This window comes from Saccopteryx bilineata, chromosome 6, assembly GCF_036850765.1.
Source record: "Saccopteryx bilineata isolate mSacBil1 chromosome 6, mSacBil1_pri_phased_curated, whole genome shotgun sequence".
NCBI lineage: Eukaryota > Metazoa > Chordata > Mammalia > Chiroptera > Emballonuridae > Saccopteryx > Saccopteryx bilineata.
Window position 1 is genome coordinate 36572612 of NC_089495.1, and position 20984 is coordinate 36593595.

The 20984-nt window shown below is 42.1% G+C and overlaps 1 protein-coding gene and 1 long non-coding RNA gene across 3 annotated transcripts in view; one reads left to right on the forward strand and one right to left on the reverse strand.

The window, feature by feature from the left end:
- The window catches only part of LOC136308926 (uncharacterized), a 57426-nt gene extending 46365 nt beyond the window's left edge, over positions 1-11061 (forward strand). The window contains exons 2-3 of the long non-coding RNA XR_010726194.1: positions 1201-1414; positions 11005-11061. This is a non-coding gene — a long non-coding RNA (uncharacterized lncRNA). The remainder of the gene's footprint in view (positions 1-1200; positions 1415-11004) is intronic.
- The window catches only part of CUL4A (cullin 4A), a 66775-nt gene that overhangs the window by 31535 nt on the left and 14256 nt on the right, over positions 1-20984 (reverse strand). For both annotated transcript variants that reach the window (XM_066236828.1, XM_066236829.1), the window contains exons 3-9: positions 16817-16921; positions 12428-12496; positions 11033-11106; positions 7973-8135; positions 7320-7409; positions 5687-5769; positions 1708-1775 (exon numbers count right to left, since the gene is read on the reverse strand). In XM_066236828.1, coding sequence (XP_066092925.1) covers positions 1708-1775; positions 5687-5769; positions 7320-7409; positions 7973-8135; positions 11033-11106; positions 12428-12496; positions 16817-16921 — 652 coding nt within the window. The remainder of the gene's footprint in view (positions 1-1707; positions 1776-5686; positions 5770-7319; positions 7410-7972; positions 8136-11032; positions 11107-12427; positions 12497-16816; positions 16922-20984) is intronic.

The window sequence follows — 20984 nt, forward strand, 5'->3', positions numbered from 1 at the left end:
TATTTCTTCATGTCACGAAAGCCCTCTTAATTCATTAAAGTAGCAATGATCTGAAAATGTTCACACCAACTCTTTGACCTGGGAGGTTTGTAATTCCAAGTTCCTTCTGATTTAGTCCATTAGCCCAAAAGTATATTTGTCAAAGGATAAGCTATCAAATCTAATTTTAGGTGATTAATTTTATCCACATATATAATAAACTGTGAGGATAAAGACCATTTATTATTAGATATATTGAAATACTTAACAAAGAATTAATTTTTCTTTCCTGTTGACCAGGGATGCTGAGGATCCAGGTTTGAAACCCCAAGGTCGCTGGCTTGAGCACGTACTCATCAGCTTGAGTACGGGGTCGCCAGCTTGAGCATGAGATCATAGACATGACCCCACGGTTGCTGGCTTGAGCCCAAATGTTTCTGGCTTGAAGCCCATGGTCATATTGGCTTGAGCCTAAGGTCGCTGGCTTGAGCAAGGGGTTACTGGTTCTGCAGTAGCCCCTTGATCAAGGGACATATGAGAAAGCAATCAATGAAAAACTAAGGTGCCACAACAAAGAACTGATGCTTCTCATCTCTCTTCCTTCCTGTCTGTCCCTTGCTCTCTCTCGCTAAAATAATAATAATAAAAATAGTTGTATGCCAGCCATATAGGTTTTAGTGTGGTATAAGTAGAAAGACATTCAGACTTGCATGCTGGCTCTCAACTTAGAAGCTGTGACTTAAGGCACCAATGTCAAGCCTATTGGTAGCCTCAGTTTTCTTACTTGTAAGATGAGGGTAATGATTTAATCCGGTTGTTTGAGAACTAGAAGATATTTACATGAAGTACAGTAGATGCTCAATAGTGCAATTCTCTCCCATTTCAGCATTATTGTGGTTTCACTTGGAAGTTCTATTTTGACTATCTGGAGAAGTAGAATCCAAACAAGAATGTATTTGGGTGCTATTTGGGCCTTCCTAAAGTTTTAAGGTTTTCAACACCTTGAAACAGATTCTGTAGTTCCAAAATGGCTTTCAAATGTTAACAGTAAATACTTGAGTTATAAAAAGTAACATTAAGTACTACAGTGTTATAAATAGTCTCACTGTTGCTGCAAAACACCAACAGTTGAATTACTCTTTAGCAGAGCTCTAGGATCACAAGGGGAATATAAAATTAGCAATAAAAAGTGTTCTATTTTCTGTCTGCTTGTTTTTCCAGGATGATCGGGGTAGAAAACAGTATACTGTGGCTTAAGCAGACCCCATATTTGGCAGTTCATGTGACACTTAGATGTTTGAAGGACACGGGGAGGAAGCCCTTGAAAATCTAATAGCCTGTCCCACGATGCACATCTACAACTGCAGAAGCATGCTGAGAATCACCTATGTCAGTGTACAAGAACAATGACACAATGAAAGACAGTAAGTACTGTGTAAGTACCCAGCTGCAAGCTACTTGTTGTAGAGGGTCTCTTGGAACCTTTCAGCCTGGATAGTATTTAATTTGACTTCAGCATAAGCTGTAGTTCTACCACATGCCTTTCAATATTTTTCTTAACTAGAGTAATTTTCTTGAGGACTAATATGTCCATTATTCTTAATGATTTTTAGAGATTGTATCTTATAACAAATACCCTTACATTGTTATTTACAATGTTTCACTTACTTTCTTAATGAGTTTAGGATACCACTCTCTTTAATTGACACAAGAGTTAGGAAAATATACCTTTCTGAAGAATTGCTGTTAAATGTTCTCCTAGTAGCTGTTTCTCCACACAAGCAATCAGTGGTTTCCTATAAAAGGCAAAAACAAATGTGTCATAAATAAGGTTTAAGGAGAGAGACTTTGGTTAACTGAAAAAGATAGGGAGTTTACTGTTTGTATAATCTATGGAGCCAATCAGAAACCAAAGGGTTACATTACAGAACAAGCATTTCCCTCACACATGGACAGTTACTGCTGTTAATACAGATTCTGAAGTGGTTCTCAAAACAGTTTACTGAATAACATAAATAGACCAATGGATGCAGGGAAAAGGGAACAGTAGCAGACAGGCAAGCATGCTGCACCTTACGATAAAAGTGGGCTCCCATGTTTGACAGGCATTTGGCACTTGTGCTGTAGTCATTGCCTGAATTTAAGTTTTGCCCTCCATTATGCACATTACTTTTTCAATTGCTGCCACATTTCTGCCCTCTTCTTCCAACCCGATCGCTTCTCCAGAGCCCATAAAACCCTGTCTTCTACTTCTACAGCTATGTATCTCTGTCCTCACTTGTCTGCTTTCTACCATTGTCACTTATCAAAACCCAACTTATGAAATTGCCTTCATGAAGACCAAGTTGTATGTCACACAGACCAAAATATATGAAAATCCGTAAATTCAGCAAGTGTGACTGCCATAGTCATAGGGTGACAAACAATTATTCTTCCTGGGTTCGCTATCCACAGTTCTTTCTTGTTTTAAAGATCAGAGTATCTGCTTTATTCTGGGCATTATTAATTTTGGCCATCTTTCCAAGCCTTCATTTTATAAGGAACTTTTTAACATATTAATAATCTTCCCCCCCCAATGTATTATCTTAATTAAGCCTCATAGCAATCCTAGAGAAAGACACAGCAGACACTGTGTTCTCCATCTCACAGAATAGAAAACAGAGTTCAGGTACGGTGTGACCTTCCCAGGTCATACGGCTAGTGAATGGTGAAGCTGAGATTTGAGTTCCGGGAGTCCTCAGCACCTTTTCTAGTCTGCCTCCAGGAAAATGAAGAGTGACCCAGGTGAGGGGAGGTGGAGGGCAGAGAGGGAATGTCACAGAGAGACAGCAAAAAGGGCTAGTCACTGCTGCTGCTTTTCATCCTAACAGCTTTACTGACATAAAATAAAATTCACCCATTTAAAGTGTATAATTCAACAGTTTTTAGTATATTTACCGAAAAAAATATATAACTATCACCATGATCTAATTTTAGAACATTTTCATCATCCTAAAAGAAACATCATACCCATCAATCAGCACTTCCATTCCTTCTACCTACTCTCCCTGCCAGTAGTCAGAGGGATACAGTAATTTCTACAGATTTCCCTATTTTTTAGAACCTTTCCTATAAATGAGATCTTACAACGTGACTGTATCTGGCTTCTCTCACATAGTGTTTTTCAGGTTCATCATGTTGTAGCATGTGTCAGTATTCCATTTTTTAAAAATTGCTGAATAATATTCCATTGTATATCTGTTCATTCGTCAACTGACAATGGGTTGTTTCTACTGTCTATTATGAATAATGCTGCTATGGACATTTGTGTACAGGTTTTGTTTGGATATGTTTTCAGTTCTCTATATATTTAGGAGTACAACTGATACATTGGAGAAACATATAGTAATTCTGTTTAACTTTTTGAGGAAATACCAAATTCTTTTCCATAGCGGCTGTCCCATTTTACATTCCCACCTACAATGCACAAGGATTTTAATTTCTCCATGTCCTCACCAATGCTTTTGACTATTTGCCTTTTCATTATAACTATCCTGGTGGGTGCTAAGTGACACTACATTGAGGTTTTGATTTGCATTTCCAGGATGACCAACAACACTGAACACCTCATGTGCTCACAGAATCACTGTTTCTTGACAGTTTAGGCCTAGACTTCAGTTCTGCAGGGTGAAAAACTTAGATGCTGTGACAGGTTGTGAGCTAAGGGGCAGATGATAAATACTCAGAGGTGAGCAGAGCTCAGAAGTCGTGGAGAATTAACTGTAGTATCTGAGTTCCTAAAGACCAATTTTATAAACTACAGTGACACTTCACTGATTTGCATTACGAGAATTCCTGGCACAGCATCTAGTGATTTCAACCAGCAGGAGACAGGGGTTCCTTTCAGCAGACCGACGCTGAGAGGCAAAGGTCCTAGGGGAACACAGAAGCCGTCCCCTGGGGCAGAGCCAGCAGTGCCCTGGCCGAGTTCTTCAGCAGGAGGTTTCTTGTGGCTCAGAGTAAGGGGGGAGGAGCCCAGGCAGTGACACTGCAGCTCTCAAGCCACCTTCCATCTGTGTGGTCTCTTGCTGTGCTCTGACAGAAGGCAGGTGGGACACGTGGGCTTGGAGTCTGAAAAGGGGGCTCAGAGCCCAGCCCTAAGACAGGTGCGGGCTGTTTCTCCTCGATCACCCTCGTTGTTCTTTGAAAATTATTAACTATTCTGTGAATTTTGAAGCACCCAATACTGTAGAAGCCACCTCAGCCAAAGCTCCTCACAATCCTCCCATGCATCCATACCTGAGTGCAGATGCAAACCACCTTTACCTGTGATTCCTTTGCTAAAATAATCTACATATACTTCGAAGTAATGTATTTTAAATGTTTGGGGGAGGGGTTTAAAATGTAGCATATACACAAGAGTATAAAAGCATGTATGAGAGTAAAGAAAGAAACTGTTCCAGCAGCCCCCAAGTACCTGGACCCACTTCCAATGGACTGTTTGCAATTCCCTTTTCTTCATGATATATATATCTATCTCAAATCAGTACACTGTCTAGCTCGGGCATTCCTGAACCTCATATATATAAATGAAATAATGGTATATGGTAATTAATAGAAAAAATGTAACAAGATACTCAATAACGACTTTTATCCTTCCTCAATTTGACCTACTGGCAAGATCTGGAACTACTCATACTTTCCTTCTTGGCTTTCCCAACCTGGCCTGCTTCTAGCTCCTGGGTCCCTCCTACTCCAAGTTGAAGGTAAACACCCCCTGAGCAACCCTGTCCTGACTTCTCTGCAGATCTGGGATTTCCTAGAGGCATCCCAAATTCAATGTGTCTAAGAGCAACTTCATCTTTTCTCTCATGACGCCTCTTATTATCTGTATTCTCAAACTGTCATAATCCTGCCCCTTTCTTTCATCCTGCCTACCTCCTTCCCCACCAATGAGTCAATTAATTCTGCACATTTTATCACTTTACTCTCTTTTTATTTTTTTAAATGTTCTATGGATTTTAGAGAGAGGAAGGGGGAGAGAGAAAGAGAGGCAAACACATTGATTTATTCCTGTGTGTGCTCTGACTGGGGATCGAATTGGCAACTTCTGTCCTCTGGGATGATGCTCTAACCAACCAAGCCATCTGGCCAGGGCCACTTCACTCTCAAAACATCAACTTCTATTTCTTATCTAGCTCCCACTTCTTTTGTATCTCTCATCTATAGAAATAGATTTCTTATCTGTCCTCACTTGAATAAATATTGCTGACACAGACATTCACAAAATTTTTACCTTTCCTTAGCCACCCAGCTACTCATCCAACCTCAGGTATAGAGAAATATTAGATGAACACAGAAAATACTGTGATTAAGTGCCATAAATAAAAATTATAGTTATATTAGATGTCTAACAAAAAGGTTACAATCAAAATTACCTAATATTCAATTTATCCAATTAACATAAATAGAATCCTTTGTCTCAAAACCCAAAGATGCCAAGTATCTCAGCCTAAATTACTTTTTAGATAACTCATGATAAAGCACTTAGTTTACCTTACAAGTGCTGAGTAATCACAAATAATATAAGTAAAATATGCTAAGAAGAAAAATACTCTCTGATAGTATTGTATGAGTCTACGAAGATAACATTTATTTTAAAAATGAGCCAAGAAAATGTTTTACCTATGATCGAATTACAAAAACTAAATAAATGAAAAGTACTTACTGTGTGCTGTGGTCTAAGTACGTGATTACTCGGTCTCCTTCTTCTTCTAAACGTTTACTTACATGGTTAAGATATTCTGGAACCTTCCAAACAAAACAATTAAACACATCAGTAACAAAAAGATTCCTGACTTTACCCAAGAAGCTAAAATATTGTTTTCCTTATAAATCCTTTTATAAGAGCAGAATATATGTTCAAGCCAAATATTTACAGATTAATGGGGGCAGTGGCAGTGGTCAAGTGGGAAGTATATGTAGAGTGAGGTGGGATACAGAGAGTTTCTTTAAACTTAATACTGGAGATTAACCTCTAGATGCGGGGCCAGGGCAACACTGCACTCTTGTGCCCTGTTCACAGTGAAGTCCTGGGATTGATGCCACAGGACCCTCCACCACTGAGGCCCCTTGGACAGGTAAACAGCGGCACCTGAGTCAGAGGTTACAGAGCCTACTGGCACTCCCTGGCCCACATGCAAAGGGGTCAGCAAAAACTAATCAACAGACCGGCTGTTCACCTCATGTTTCCAGGGGCAAAGGGTGTCCCTGCTGTCACCTGACAGCACAGAAAGGACCCCACAACACAGGTCTTTGAGGTTTTGATCTAGTGGCAGTAGCCAGGCCTGGTATCTGACATGAAACTCCTTCAGAAGTAGGATGAAGGAACCAATGGTTGCATTCACCCTACACAGTAACAACTAACATTTGGGTGCTGGTCCACAGGGGCTTCCTCCAGGACTGGGCTCTGATACCTGTAAAACTGGTTGTCAGGTTTTTTGGGTTCACATCACTATGTCTTCCACATAGCTTTTTGGGTAATTTTTTCAGTGCATCACATAGATAAAAATTTTCCATGTGTTGGATTCATCTTTCATATTTAGGATTTACCTCTTGCTACCTGACTGTCAGGTGGTGGCATAACGGATAGAGTATCGACCCGGGATGCTGAGGTCTCTGGTTTAAAACTCCGAGGCCACTGGTTTGGCTTGAGCTCCCCGGTCAAAGCATGTATGTGAAGCAATCAATGAACAACTAAAGTGAAGTAATTATGAGTTGATGCTTCTCATCTCTCCCCTCCCTCTCTCACACACCTTCTTGTCTCTCTCTTAAAAAAAAAAAAAAATTTATTGGTGCCTCTTGTTTCAACTTGTGTTCCTATGCATACCCTTCCTTCAGAAGCTATCTTACTTGTTTTTTTTTTTATTGGGGGGAGGGCAAAAACGTTTCTGAGGGGAAGAAATTAAATCCTACTATAAGAATGGAGCTCCTGCCTGACCTGTGGTGACACAGTGGATAAAGCGTCGACCTGGAAATGCTGAGGTCGCCGGTTCAAAACCCTGGGCTTGCCTGGTCAAGGCACATATGGGAGTTGATGCTTCCAGCTCCTCCCCTCTGTCTCTCTCTCCTCTTTCTGTCTGTCTCTCTCCCTCTCCCTCTCCTCTCTAAAATGAATAAATAAAATAAAAATTAAAAAAAAAAAAAAAGAATGGAGCTCCTTCCTGGGGATTTCAGTCAGACTGTAGCTTTCAAAAGACTTTCAACAAATGTATGCATGTGTGAAAAAGACAAACATTTAGAACTTACACTTAAATGTACATATATAAAAATGAAATAAGCAACTCAGAAACATGTCTCACCTCTCTTTCTTGCATTAACCTTTGGCCTTCTGCAGCATATAAACAATTCGTTTCTTCCAAAAATTTCAGTTCAAAGGAATCTTTATATACCTAAGAAATGAGCAGAGTTGCTGAATAATTATAGTAAGGAAAACTACCTTTTGAAGTGTTGATATACCCCAAATTTCGAGGGAACAAAGCAGCAGTGATCTGCACCAATAACCTGCCTGGCCCTGCCAGTCCTTTGCTGAGGCCTCGCAGGCGTGCTCAGCTGACTCCTGGGTAGCTGACCCCAGAGGCTTAGCTGACCGGGGTCAGCGATTCCTCGCTGGCTGACCTCTGCTCAGCTGACTGGGGCAGCCCAGCCCACCTTGCTGCTCTCCTCTGACAGTGCCGCCATGCCCTCGTCCTTCTTCGAGGGAGCACTGGGTCCACGCTGTTAGGGCTCTTTCGTTCTGTGCCGCCTGGTGTGGCGTTAGCCTAAGAGTCATTCCTCTTCTGGGGGTTAAAAATAAAAAACTGCCATATTTTCAACAAATACTTCTATGATTTCACTTTTTGCACTTAACTCTTTGATACATCCATTTATTTTGGTGTAAGGAGCCAGGCAGAGACTCAATCTTTTTTTCTTATAATAAAAGTTACTGGTACATTTAGAACAATGAGATATTTACCTGAAGATCAGAGAGCATACTTAGCAGACTTCGCAATAAGCTTCGGTCAACAGCTTCACCATTTCTTTCTTGTTCAATCAATAGCAGAATTCCATCAATAGTTTTACTCTGAACCATTTTATCACTAATAATATGATTTCTAAATAGTTCTAATCCCATATCCCTGTACAAACAGTAAAAAACAAAACTCTATTTTAGTTTCACTTTTTAGAAGCTTTAGGGAAAAGCTCTAGGTGCATTATGAATAGCATCCCAAGTCTGCTCATTTCCTAATTCGTCTAAATCCAGGTGCCTATTCATTTTTGGCCAGTCTACTGTGCCCTGTATTTCCTTTCTTTTCAAGGCTGTTATGTTTTCCTGGAATGGGTCCGGCAATTGTTACAGGAGAAGTGTTGAGGTATTACTTACTAGGTCAGGAGTGTCACTGTAAAGTGTATGAATCTTGCAAACCTGCTATCTTTAGCCTACAACTCAAATCACTCTTCCTGGGGGCATCATCAGAGATGCTCGGTGCCCTCACCAGCCCCCTGGGTCCTTCCCTTTTCTATCTCTGGTCCCTCTACAGTGCTGTCACACAACTGTTCCTCCCTAGCACCTGGTTCTTTCCTTTATTTGGCCCTTTCAATCAGAGAACTTATTAAAATGTGACTTTAAGAACCCACCTTCATTGCCAGAGGAATTTAGGAGGAAATTCAGCTGTCAGCTAATATCCACAAAAACCATGTGATAAGAGACTGGTTTGCCAAAACACCTCCCCAGGTCCCGTAAGTGCCAAATAATGAGGGGGCCAAAATTCAGATCCCTGGGCCTAGCCAGGTCTCCTGAATGGGCAGCTCCGGGGCAGTGGTGGTGCTGGCGGCAGCAGTAGTGGGACTGATGGTGAGCAGTAATAATAGTAAATGGTTGCAGCAGCAAGTACCATGTACACTGGTGAGCACGGGCTCTGAAAAGCCCCATCTGTGCTGGAGAACTTTCTCCTCCAACACTGTGCCCCACAACAGCCCCTTCCTGTTCCCTGGAGGAGCTGCAGGTCAGTCTTCTGTAAATTCCAAAGACAGAGCAGTGAAGCCCAGTGGGCAGTATGTAGGCTCAAGCCAGTGACCTGGGCTTGAATCCTGGCCCCACACTCACATGCTTGCTGTGACTCTGAGGTAAGGACCTTAACCTCTCTGTGCCTGTCCTTCCTTAACACTAAATGGAAACCACACGTATTGTTTGACACCTGTAAAGCAGTTAACATCAGGCCAGGCAGGTATCTGGTACATAGGAAGTGTTAACTGTCTGTTAGATAGCATCTTCTTCCTCAAAATCTCAATCTGTTTAAGGCCTCAGGCACAATCCACCAACAGCTTTCAGGGCATCTCATCAGCTTCATCTCTCCAATTCTCCCACAAACGGCACATTCTGGGCATGCTGCTCTCCTGTGTCCAGAGTGGACTTCCTTTCTCTACTGTCTCCATCGTAGCTGCATAACCACTCCTACTCATTCTGCAGAGCTTGGACCAAAGTTTGCCTCGCCTGCCTCATGCTTCCCTGTGCATTTCATAGCTTCACCATGATTTTTGTACTGCACTATCATGCTCAGTTTTTCTGCTAGTTGCAGTAGACTGAGTGTGATATTGTTTACTCTATGCTATAAGCAATGTTTATAGTTTATGTGACATGGTTACGTTATAAACTATGTTTATAAATTAACAGTTCAGGCTAGGTAACCCAACAACCCAAGAAGAGCAAGTTATTGGAACTCTGTGCCTCAATTTCTTCATCTATAAAATGGAGATGACAACAGTCACCCCACTAGAGCTGTTCTAGGATTAAGTAAATGAGTAACTGTTGAAGCACTCAGAACAGAGTAGAAGCTATGTTACTTGCTGTTACCAGTTTTACCGTCCTATCGTTCTCTGAATAAAGGTAACCTTTTCTGTCAGTGCCTGCCTCACTGCTGACGTGCACAGGTGTCTAGTATGAGATGAGTAGGAGTCAGAGGTCAGAGAGGAGAACAAGGAACAAAGGGAAAAAATGGTATTAAGGAAGGGGAGAATGTCAATAAAGAGAGGGTATCCAAAGCTTCACAGATTCTAGGTTATAATATAAAGACAAAGTGACTGTGAGAGCTGGTAACCAGATCACCAACTCTAAGGCAAGAGCAGTTTACATGTGGTAAGAGGGAAAATCACATTGCTTGGGATTAGGGTGAAAAGATGATAAGGAAGTTGGAAAAGCAAGCAGCTTTTTAAAGAATTCAGGTTTTAAAGTATAAATCAGTACATCGCTTCTGCATGGGAGCAAGAACCACTACATCAAGAAAGGAAGAATCAAGGACGAGATTAAGGACAGGCATCTGTTCATGTTAGCAAGGGACTGGAGGCAGCAGTGGGGAGACAGGGCAGGTGGGAACAGAAGTGAAGAGCACTGGAAAAGGCTGTGGAAGTCAGTGACTAGGGACAATATTGGAGAGGAGCTCCTAATTTATACTGTCCCTAAAAGATGATTTCTGATGAATAGACTGAAATGACAGGCCTCAGTAGCCTGAATAAAACTAGGCCCCTGTGCCCTTGAATGGTCAGGAGGATGGAGGAATGCAGGGATGGGGTTTCAGTACCTCACAGGTCATAACCTCACCAGCAGTTGTAGTCTATCTCAGAGTTTCACCAGATCACTGAAGGTAGCCATTTCAGGTCAAACTCCAGACATCAAAGAGAATAACTGAGACCCCTGACCTTTCCCTCACAGTAGAGGTGAGAAATGCCATCATTGGCTCCAGAGATTCTCAAGTCCAGAGCCCAGTCACAGAAACGTGGCTTCACACAGCACTTCTGTGCTTGCCTGCTGCCTCCACTGGGAAACTTAATGCAAGCTGGAAAATGTGCTAGAACTTGCCCGGCCTGCCCCAGCTCCACCCCGTGACCCCTCACTGGTGATGGAGATGCTCCAGGGCTAGGACTCACCTGGACCACAGGCGAATGACCACATATGCCATCAAATTAACCAGAAGACACAAGTCAAACGTGTGGTTTTTGTCATATCAACAGATGCAGCGCTACTGCCTGGGACACTCACCAGATAGAGGGAAGCATGGAGTTCTGAAGTACGTAAGTGCGATCCAAAAACAGGAAAATACTCCTGATCATGATCTGGAAATCAGAAAAGAACTGACTTTATTTACGCACTTTACTAACAAAATAGTCAAGATTATGCCATTTTAACTATCATTATGCTAGGTGCTTCAGTAAATCTAACAGTAATTATTTCTTGATAAAAGTTGTTTCCATCAAGATCCTCATGATTTTCCCCCCTCTAAATTTCACTGTTACCCTTTGATGTTTGATTTTCATCTTTTTTATCCAGAAAATCTGCTCTGGGGATTTAAAAACACTTAGCCCAAAAGATACCTTTGAAATTTGGTCATTTTCTGACTGATGTGGTAAATGTCGTCATTCGACTGGGGAGATACTCTAAGCTTTTTAAGCAATTAGCTCTTGTTACATTAGAATGAGCCTCTTGGCCAGGTGTATGTGCTGGACTCGAGTGCAAGCAGAGCAAGAACGACACAGGATAATCAGCCACTCCCTTTGCCATGCTAACATGTACTCTGTAACCCTGTAATTCTCCTATCATGGAACTTAATAGACTCTGATGTAGAGGTTAGCTTACACACGTAAGCAAAACCTTCTCAACAGACATTTATCTACTTCAACCATCTACCAGGTACCTGGCCCAGAACAGAGACACATTTATTGTCCCCTACTTACTTCATTTAGGAAACAAAATAATTCAACCCGAGGAAAGCTACTGATACTGTCTTTTCACATAATGAACAGCCAGATCACACTAAAAACTCATATACATCAAGTCAAAATAGAAGCAATACATCTACAAAGCCTAAGACTTTGGTAGTCTAGTTATATGTAGTCAAGTTCTGGAATTCAGGCTTGATTTTCAGTCATAAAGTAGGATGAAGGAATACCTTAGCGAACCCCTCAGGAATTATGAGTACTGTGAGCTATCACCTGTCATGTTGCCCGAAGGCCAAGTTAACAGCCAGCCCCATTCTGCAAGAGCAGAGTTCACCTTCCCTGATTTTCTCTACTCTGTTATCCAACTATGTTGGAGCTGAAGAGCAGCATCTGCTGCAAAGAGAACCCCAAATAAAACTTCCCTATCTCAGCTCATGATCTGGCCCACACCTACCTTAGGTGAGTGAGGGGCGGTGGGTGAGGGGAGGTAGGTGAGGAGAGATGGATGAGACCATGCTTTGATAAAAATAGAAAAAAAGATAGCTGCATTAAAAGAGGGCACATACTGCCAGCTACTCAAATCTCTTTCTGTCTAAACCAGAGGATGCATAAGACCAAAGATGAAGTGAGATCAGACATAAAAAGCAATACTGATGAAGATTTGAGGAAAGGGCACCACATATAAAACCAGTACTAATAAAACAGTCAATATGCTTACCATTTGTCTGCAATGATCTTGCCAGCATGTGTTAATCTTCTTTAAAAATAAAACACTATCTAGTGAGTCTGTGCAGACCTGCTAAGGAAAACTTCAGAAATGTTGGGCAATTTATTGCAACTTTAACTTAATTTCAGCTCTCTCTTCACCACAGAATACTATATCAGTTAGTAATTAGAATACTACAAGACCAGAAGTTCAAAAACCGTAAATGTAGTTTTTCTTTTTCCACATTTCATAACCTAGTTGTAAACAGCCTCGCCTGTACTCATTGCCCCCGTTCTGCTTCCCTTCCTTCTGGTTACAGTTCACTGCCGATTCCTTTCAGAATCCTGCCAGCTGAAATGAACAACCAGGGCACAGGCTTCATGAGCCGGGGAGACTGAAACAAAGGCCCTACCCCACAAAGGGCAGGTCCTGACCTAATCCTGTACCTGAACCCCTGGGGACACTGTCTCAGTGTTGAGGAAGCAGGGCGATTATTAATAGCATTGGGTCTGGCAGCTGGAGGAAAATGGCTGAGGTTTAACTTGAACTTCTAGCCTCAATGAAAACTGACAAAAAGGCTCATTCACGTACTAAGTCATTCCGAGCTTGACTCTTGGAATGCATTTATAAAGAAACAATAAAAATGCTGTTTATAGGGAGATAAAACCTGAATGGCTCCTAGAGCAAACCATGGCTAAGTGCTTTTGAGCACTGCCTTCGCAGTTTTTTGCAAAGTTGAAGTCATAAATGTCTACACACTTATGGTCTCCAAAACATTTTTTATACTTGTGCTCATTTAATATTCGTACAGGTGAACAAAACAGCTTGCTGATGTGGAAAGACACGTTTCCTAGGCTTTAGTTCTGTTCTACTACTTCTTAGCTCAATGCCACTGGACAAGTGATGAACACCCCTGGGCCTCAGGGCCTCAGTCTCTCCCTGTGGAGCAGAACACACTCCTCAGAGCTGTTGTGAGGTTATATAAAGCACTCAGCACACAGTGAGGAGAAAAAACACATCAGCCAGGGTGTGACATGTAAAATCATCCAGTTGTTTTAAGTCTTCAGTTGGTAAAAGATAAGACAGAGGGAGGGGTAGCCAGAAGAGGACAGGACACCAGCCAGGACTTTAGGAAGGGGACGGAAGATCAAGAGAGCAGTGGACAGACTGACAGGCTCATGTGTATCAGTAAGGGTAACCGACCACAACCACAGTGGTCCTAGCTAAACACCTTACTTATTTTCTCTTGAGGCTCTGCCAATATATTAAAAGTAGTCAGTCATAGCAAAGACCTAATAGTTCACTGGTTAACAAATTATTCTGGAAGAACTGTTATAATTATTCAAAATTGTAATAGCCCACTGTATTAGAACTGCATATGGACAGTCTGAAAAAAAAAAAAAACCCAATCATTCCCAAGCACATTTAGATTGGTGTCACCATAGCAACGACCCAGCAGCTGACACCCCATGCTGGACATGAGGCACTCGCCTTGTGGTCAACACCCTAGCAAGTCTCTGCAGGCAGTCACACAATCTGCCAGGCTGAACAGGGTTAAACCCACACCAGCCAATCTGACACCACTGGTCGGCTCAGGTGCTGCAACTAAGCAAGGTGTAGGGTTTCATTAGGATACAAAAGTCTAATGTGATGGGTTCATTAAACAAAAGATACTTTTCTTTAAAGAGGTAGGTAAAATCAATATACTTTTTAATTTTATTTTATTTATTCATTTTAGAGGGGGGGAAGAGGAGGAAAGCAGGAAGCATCAACTCCACATGTGCCTTGACCAGATAAGCCCAGGGTTTTGAACTGGCAGCCTCAGCATTCCAGGTCAACACTTTATCCACTGCACCACCACAGGTCAGGCCTAAATATGTTGGGTTCTTGCTTTAATAACCTGTAAGGACTCTCAGATGCTCATAGATTTACGTCCAAATTCTTAATGGTATATGTAAAGTCAAGTTAAAACTTACGATTACAGCCTCAATTTTCACCAATTCTCTGTTGATAGTAACACCATACTGCTCCATGTTTTCTCCCTTTTGACTGAGGGACTACAGCAGAGTGAGTGACCCCTTGCTCAAGCCAGCAATCTTGGGTTTCAAGCCAGCGACCCCGCGCTCAAACCGGCAACCTTGGGTTTCAAGCCAGCGACCCCGCGCTCAAGCCGGCAACCTTGGGGTTTTGAACCTGGGTCCTCCGAGTCCCAGTCTTACGCTCTACCCATTGCACCACTCCTGGTCAGGCACTACTCCAAGTTTTCATTTCACTCTGCTTTCTGATGCCTCTTCACTCTCTAGCTGATTAGAACCTACTCATCTTTTAAGATGCAATTCAAGTGTTACTTCCTTTGGGAAGCTTGCCCCAAATGCTTCATGTATTGCAGTTCCTGTCCTTGATTCTAACAGTTTAATATTTCGAACTCCGTATGCCTCACACTAATAAGACACACCTTTAATTTGGTAGAGTATGTTTTATTTTTCTTTTATGAAATGGTTATATGGTAATTCCCTTTATCACAGTGTTGCTGCTTCTTGGAGGGTAGACATTAGATATGGTGATCATTTTTCTACTTTCTAGTAGAGTGCACAGGAAGTAAGTACTTGTTGAATGAGTAATAGACACATTTATGTAACCCACAGATAGGACAGGATTAACTGGCAGGATAAAATGATCAGGCAATCAAAAAGTATTCTTTTATGCTGGGACATCTAGAATGGGACAAAATCGTATCAGCTCCTACAAGTTCCTGTCTTAGAGAGAAGGCCTAGGAATCTGCTGATAATTTCTGGCAAGCCTAGGAGTCAGGCTACCTTTTAGATGCCAGCATCCTGAGCACAGGTTTCTGGACCCAGCCCCTGAGATTCCTAGACTGTGGCCCTGAGGCGCTGAGTGTATCTTCAGAGATGTGGTACACCCTGCCCAGGTTCCAAAAGACCAAAAGTGTAGTCATCATTAAGAAAGAGCTTTTCCAGAAAATACAGTAAAGGTATACAGTAAAGGTCAATATAACAGAACCAGAATTGACTTCACTGACCCATTTATGGGGAGCACTACAAATATTACCCTAAAACTGCGACACCTTACTCTGGACTTGATCATCATAAATAAATGAAAGCCGCAGCGCCAGGCAGCAGTGCCGCTACAGCTGCCAGGGGAGGCTTCAACGAGCTCTCAATGCTTCCGTTTCTCAATGGGAGAGAAAAAATCCCTTTGGTTGAAAGAAAACTTAGAAACAAATACACTCCAATTGCCTAATTTCACAAATGTAGAAACAGAGGCCCAGAAAAGTACAGTCACAAGTAGACTGTCTTCAGTTATAAACCAACTTTCTATGAGATATGTGGGTGGCTATAGTAATGGGAGGGGGCTGGGGAACTAGATGAAGGCCTGATTGTCTAGAAGATGCTAAGGAGCTCAATTTTCCTGGCAGTCATTTGGTCACAGATGACAAAATTAGTGGCAAAACTCTAAGATGCTCCTGCCTATAACTTCCTCCCCCTGACTGTGAGTGGGGCTGTGAATACAATGGGCTACATCAGATAAGATTCTGTCTTAGCAGACCAGAGAGGCGGATTTTCCTGTTGACCCAGAAGAAGGAAATAACCATGTTGTCAAGAGAAGGGACCTCATGGCAAGAAACCAAGGATGGCCTCGGGGCACTGAAAGTGAGCTCATTTGTATAACTGAGGAAGTTAATTATATCAACATCTGAATGAGTCTGGAGGATCAGCTGACCACAGGCCTGGTGGACACCTTGATTTCAACCTGTGAGATCCTGAGCAGAGAATCCAGTGAGTTAAGCCACTACTCTTGACCTGCACAACTATGGGCTGACAAATAGGTGTTGGTTTTTGTAGCCAAGTTTGTGGTAATTAGAAAACTAATACAGATGGGTTTTTCTAAGTCTCTGGACAGATAGCTCAGTTGGTCAGAGTATCATCCGACTGAACGCCAAGGCTGTGGGTTTGATCTTTGGTCAGGGCACATACAAGAATCAACAAACAAATGCATAAATAAGTGGAACAACAAATTGAGCTCGCTTGCTCTCTCTTGCCCCCTTCTTCTTTCTCTAAAAGCAATAAATAAAATAAAGGATAGTAGAGCTCAAACTTTAAGACATTTTTCAAAACTTTTCATAAAAACTTAACCAGACTCAATAAATGGACACTGTTTAACTTAAATCATATTAGCAAAGTAATATAAATTCTATTTAAAGACAATCTAGTATACTGGGTCATATGAAGCAAATTTAAGTTTTTGTTCCATAAATAAAAGGGAATTTAAAACACCATTGTTTTAATATTAAGGATACTCAATAGTTCTTTATCCTACTAATTGTTCAGTTTCAAAATATTTAGGTAATGAATAGAAACTTCATGAGACAACAAAAGGATATTCTCTAAACTGAAGAATTTGTGCTTGGACATGATCTTCACAGACCTGGCGGAGCTGCTTATAAAGCTCTGGGGAAACTTTATGAGAACAGAGATTTTCAACAGCCTAAAAACAAAAGGAATATATGAATTACTATGAATAGCAAATTAATTCTTTAAAAATATCTCTTTGTATATATAGCTATAATTATAACAGAAGCACTTAATTATATATAGCTATAATCATTTACCTAAAGCATCCCTCCCATACTTATGTAATCTACAAAAACTATTATAAGTTTAAGGCAATCACTGGAACAATCACTTGGAACACTGGAATCCAGTAAGTTTGGTAAAAGTGGTACTTCACAACAGTTAATATAGAATATATTCACCAGCACACCCATGACAGCCTAGGATCCCCGTTAATACCATATTTGAGCATCTTACAATACTCCCATTTTATCCTACTGTCTTTAAACATGGCTGCACACCAGTCACCCATGAACCCTATAGCTCTGTTCCAATTCATTAATTTGAGGTGGGGGGAGGGGCACAGGAATGTGTGTGAGTTTACTGTGATTATTATGTGAAACTAGAGTAGGACATCACTGCTCTATAACCTCCCTTCCAAACAAGTGTGAGAACAACAGAAATTTCCTTTCCTTTCACTTTTACTGTGCAATGATTCTGCTTATAATGAACTGAAGGAAATCAAGTCCCAAATGCCTGGGTGGCATAGGCCAGGTTGAATTGTTTCCTATTTATTTTTTTGCAGGTGAGGTATACCATTTGTCTTAAATTAATAAGAAAGCAAGTTTTTGAGGCAGAAATGTTTTTAAAATATTTTCATCTATATCAAAGAAATGTCTGTATATTCATATCGGTTCTAATAAAAATTTCAACTTATGTACAAAACCAGCATCTCCACTTAATCCAAATATTAAATACTATGAACAGAAATGTAGTTTTTCTGACTAGTTTAGAAGCATTTAAAAAAACAGAAGATACAGAATAGAAACACTGTAGAATCTGAATTCAATTAAAAAATATACTCCTGAGGGAAAAAAAGTAACTTAAAAATTTAAAGATATTCATTGTATTTATAATCACAATACTTAATACTAGAACTACTACATACTAACCTAAGTTAAGTAAAAACAGTAATTGCTACCATATAAAACACAAGGGTCAGAAGAGAATGAATGTGAATGATGGCAATAATTAAAAAATTATACATTCTAGCCTGACCAGTGGTGGTGCAGTGGGTAGAGTGTGGGAGCTGGGATGCTGAGGTTCCAGGTCCGAAACCCCGAGGTTGAAGACTTGAGCGCAGGCTCATCAGGATCATCAAAATGATCTCACTGTAGCTGGCTCAACTTGAGGCATCCCCCACACCCTCAAGGCACATATGAGAAGCAATCAATGAACAACAAAAGTAGTGCAACTAATGAATTGATGCTTCTCATCTCTCTCCATTCCTTTCTCTCCCCAACCCTCTCTCTTGCAAAAAATAAAAAAGAAATCCACCAATTTTATTGTATGACAACACAAAAACACAATCTTTCCTATTCATTTTCTTTTACTATAAAGATATGGGATTCCTATCTACATCCTTCAAATCATTTTTTTTTTTTAACAAGGACAGAGAGAGTCAGAGAGAGGGATAGACAGGGACAGACAGACAGGAATGGAGAGATGAGAAGCATCGATCATTAGTTTTGCGTTGCGCATTGAGACACCTTAGTTTTCATTGACTGCTTTCTCATATGTGCCTTGACTGCAGGCCTACAGCAGACCGAGTAACCCCTTGCTGGAGGCGGCGACCTTAGGTCCAAGCTGGTGAGCCCCTGCTCCAACCAGATGAGCCCGCGCTCAAGCTGGCGACCTCGGGGTCTTGAACCTGGTTCCTTGGCATCCCAGTCCGACGCTCTATCCACTGCACCATCGCCTGGTCAGGCTACATCCTTCAAATCTTTTCTCAAAGCCTTCAATTCCATTATTTTGTAGTCATGTCTTTATACTTTAGTCAAAAATCTACTATCATTTTCCCTCTTAAAAAATCTAGGATAGGCCCTGGCCAGTTGGCTCAGTGGTAGAGCCTGGCGTGCAGGAGTCCCAGGTTCAATTCCCGGCCAAGGCATACAGGAGAAGTGCCCATCTGCTTCTCCACCCCACCCCCTCTCCTTCCTCTCTGTCTCTCTCTTCCCCTCCTGCAGACAAGGCTCCACTGGAGCAAAGTTGGCCCAGGCGCTGAGGATGGCTCTGTGGCCTCTGCCTCAGGCGCTAGAATGGCTCTGGTTATAAGAGCAACGCCCCAGATGGGCGGAGCATCGCCCCCTGGTGGGCGTGCCGGGTGGATCCCGGTCAGGCATATGTGGGAGTCTGTCTGACTGCCTCCCAGTTTCCAACTTCAGAAAAGTACACACACAAAAAAAAATCTAGGATAACTCTCCTCTGGTTAAAACTGGCTTATGGCATACTGCCACTAGTAACGCAGTACTATAGAAGCACTTTGCAGCAAGCCAGATCAAAATTTTCCATGAATTTTTCTGCCTAGTTAGCTTGACCTAACCTATTTTAAGAGACAGATAGAGATCCAGAGACATATTTGTTGTAGGGACAGTGCACCAACCACAAGGAATGACATTTCATGGACAAGCTAAGTTAGCATTCAAGGGAAAGGCTCTTGGCTTTGGGTTTAAGATTGTGGAGTAGGAAGATCCTGAGCTCACCTCCTCTTACTGACTCCAAAACTACAATGACACGTAGAACAGCTATCTCTGAGAATGACTTGAAGACTAACAGAACAGTCTTTTCTACACCTACAGATCTAAAGAAAGAGCTACAATGAGATAGGCAGAAAGGGCAGGGAGTCAATCTAGTCAGGACCTACAGATCACTCCCTGTGTTGTGACCCACAAGTGGGTGGGGGGTATCACAGTTGTGGAGGGTTCCCCCCTAAAGAGTAAGGGGTCTAAGCCCCAGGCTGGGGAAATGAACCAGGAAAAAGTGACCCCATAACATCTGGCTTTGAAAACCAGTGGGGTTTATACCTGGGAGAGCCAAAGGACTGTAAGAAACCAAGGCTGCACTCTTTCCAAGTTCCAGTGCAGAGGTGACAGTTTGAAAAGCACACAGGCCATACATGAAGGTGATACACAGACTAATTTCAGGGCATGTGCTAGAGGGACAGGGATTGGCTGGAACTTTCTCAGGGTCAGAAGTGCTGGTGGGTGCCATTTTCTCCCCTTTCTTTACTCTCCTTACCCCTGGCTGGTCTGATGCTGGCAGGCGCCATTTCTGACACTCTTCTTTAACCTTGCTAATACTGTTCACCCCACCCTGGTGTTTCCCTGAGGACCAACCCTGGCTGGCACCCCTCCAAAGTGGCTCATGCTCAGCCACACCCAGTGGAAGCCTCAGTTGGCACCTGCACACAGCAGCGTCTGCAACAGCTGAGGCTCTATTGTGCAGCCAGCTATACCAAAGGCCTGCCCTGTACACCAGTGCTCCTGCAACAGCTGTGGCCAGGCCTCAAAGCCAGCCAGACTCAGGACCAGCCTCACCTGCCATGTCTAGGACGGTTAGGGCTCACCTGTAATAGGAGGCCACACAAGTCCACCCAGCGAACACTTCTGGAGCACCTGGCTCTACTGACAAGGTGGACTTCTACCACTAGGCCCCACAGGACACCTAAATTAGGCCCCCTTTTCAAGACCAGGAGATGTAACTGATCTACCTAGTACATAGAAACAAAGAGGCAAAATGAGGAGATAAAAGAATATGTTGCAAAGAGAAAAACAAGACAACAGCCCAGAAACAGAACTAAATGAAATAGTAAGCTGGCTATTAGATAAAGGGTTCATAGTAATACTTATAGAGATGCGCATCAAATTCTGCAGACAAGTAGATAAATTCAGTGAGAACTTCAACAGCGATAAAAGTTGTTAAAAAAAACAAACCTATCAGAACCGAGGAATATAACAACTGAAATAAAAAAATATACTGGAGGAGCCTGGCCTGCAGTGGCACAGTGGATCAAGCGTCGACCCGGAACGCTGAGGTCGCCAATTCAAAACCCTGGGTTTGCCTGGTCAGAGCACATACAGGATTGATGCTCCCTGCCCCTTCCTCCCTTCCTTCCTTTCTCTCTCTCCCTTCCTTCCTTTCTCTCTCTCTCTCTCTCT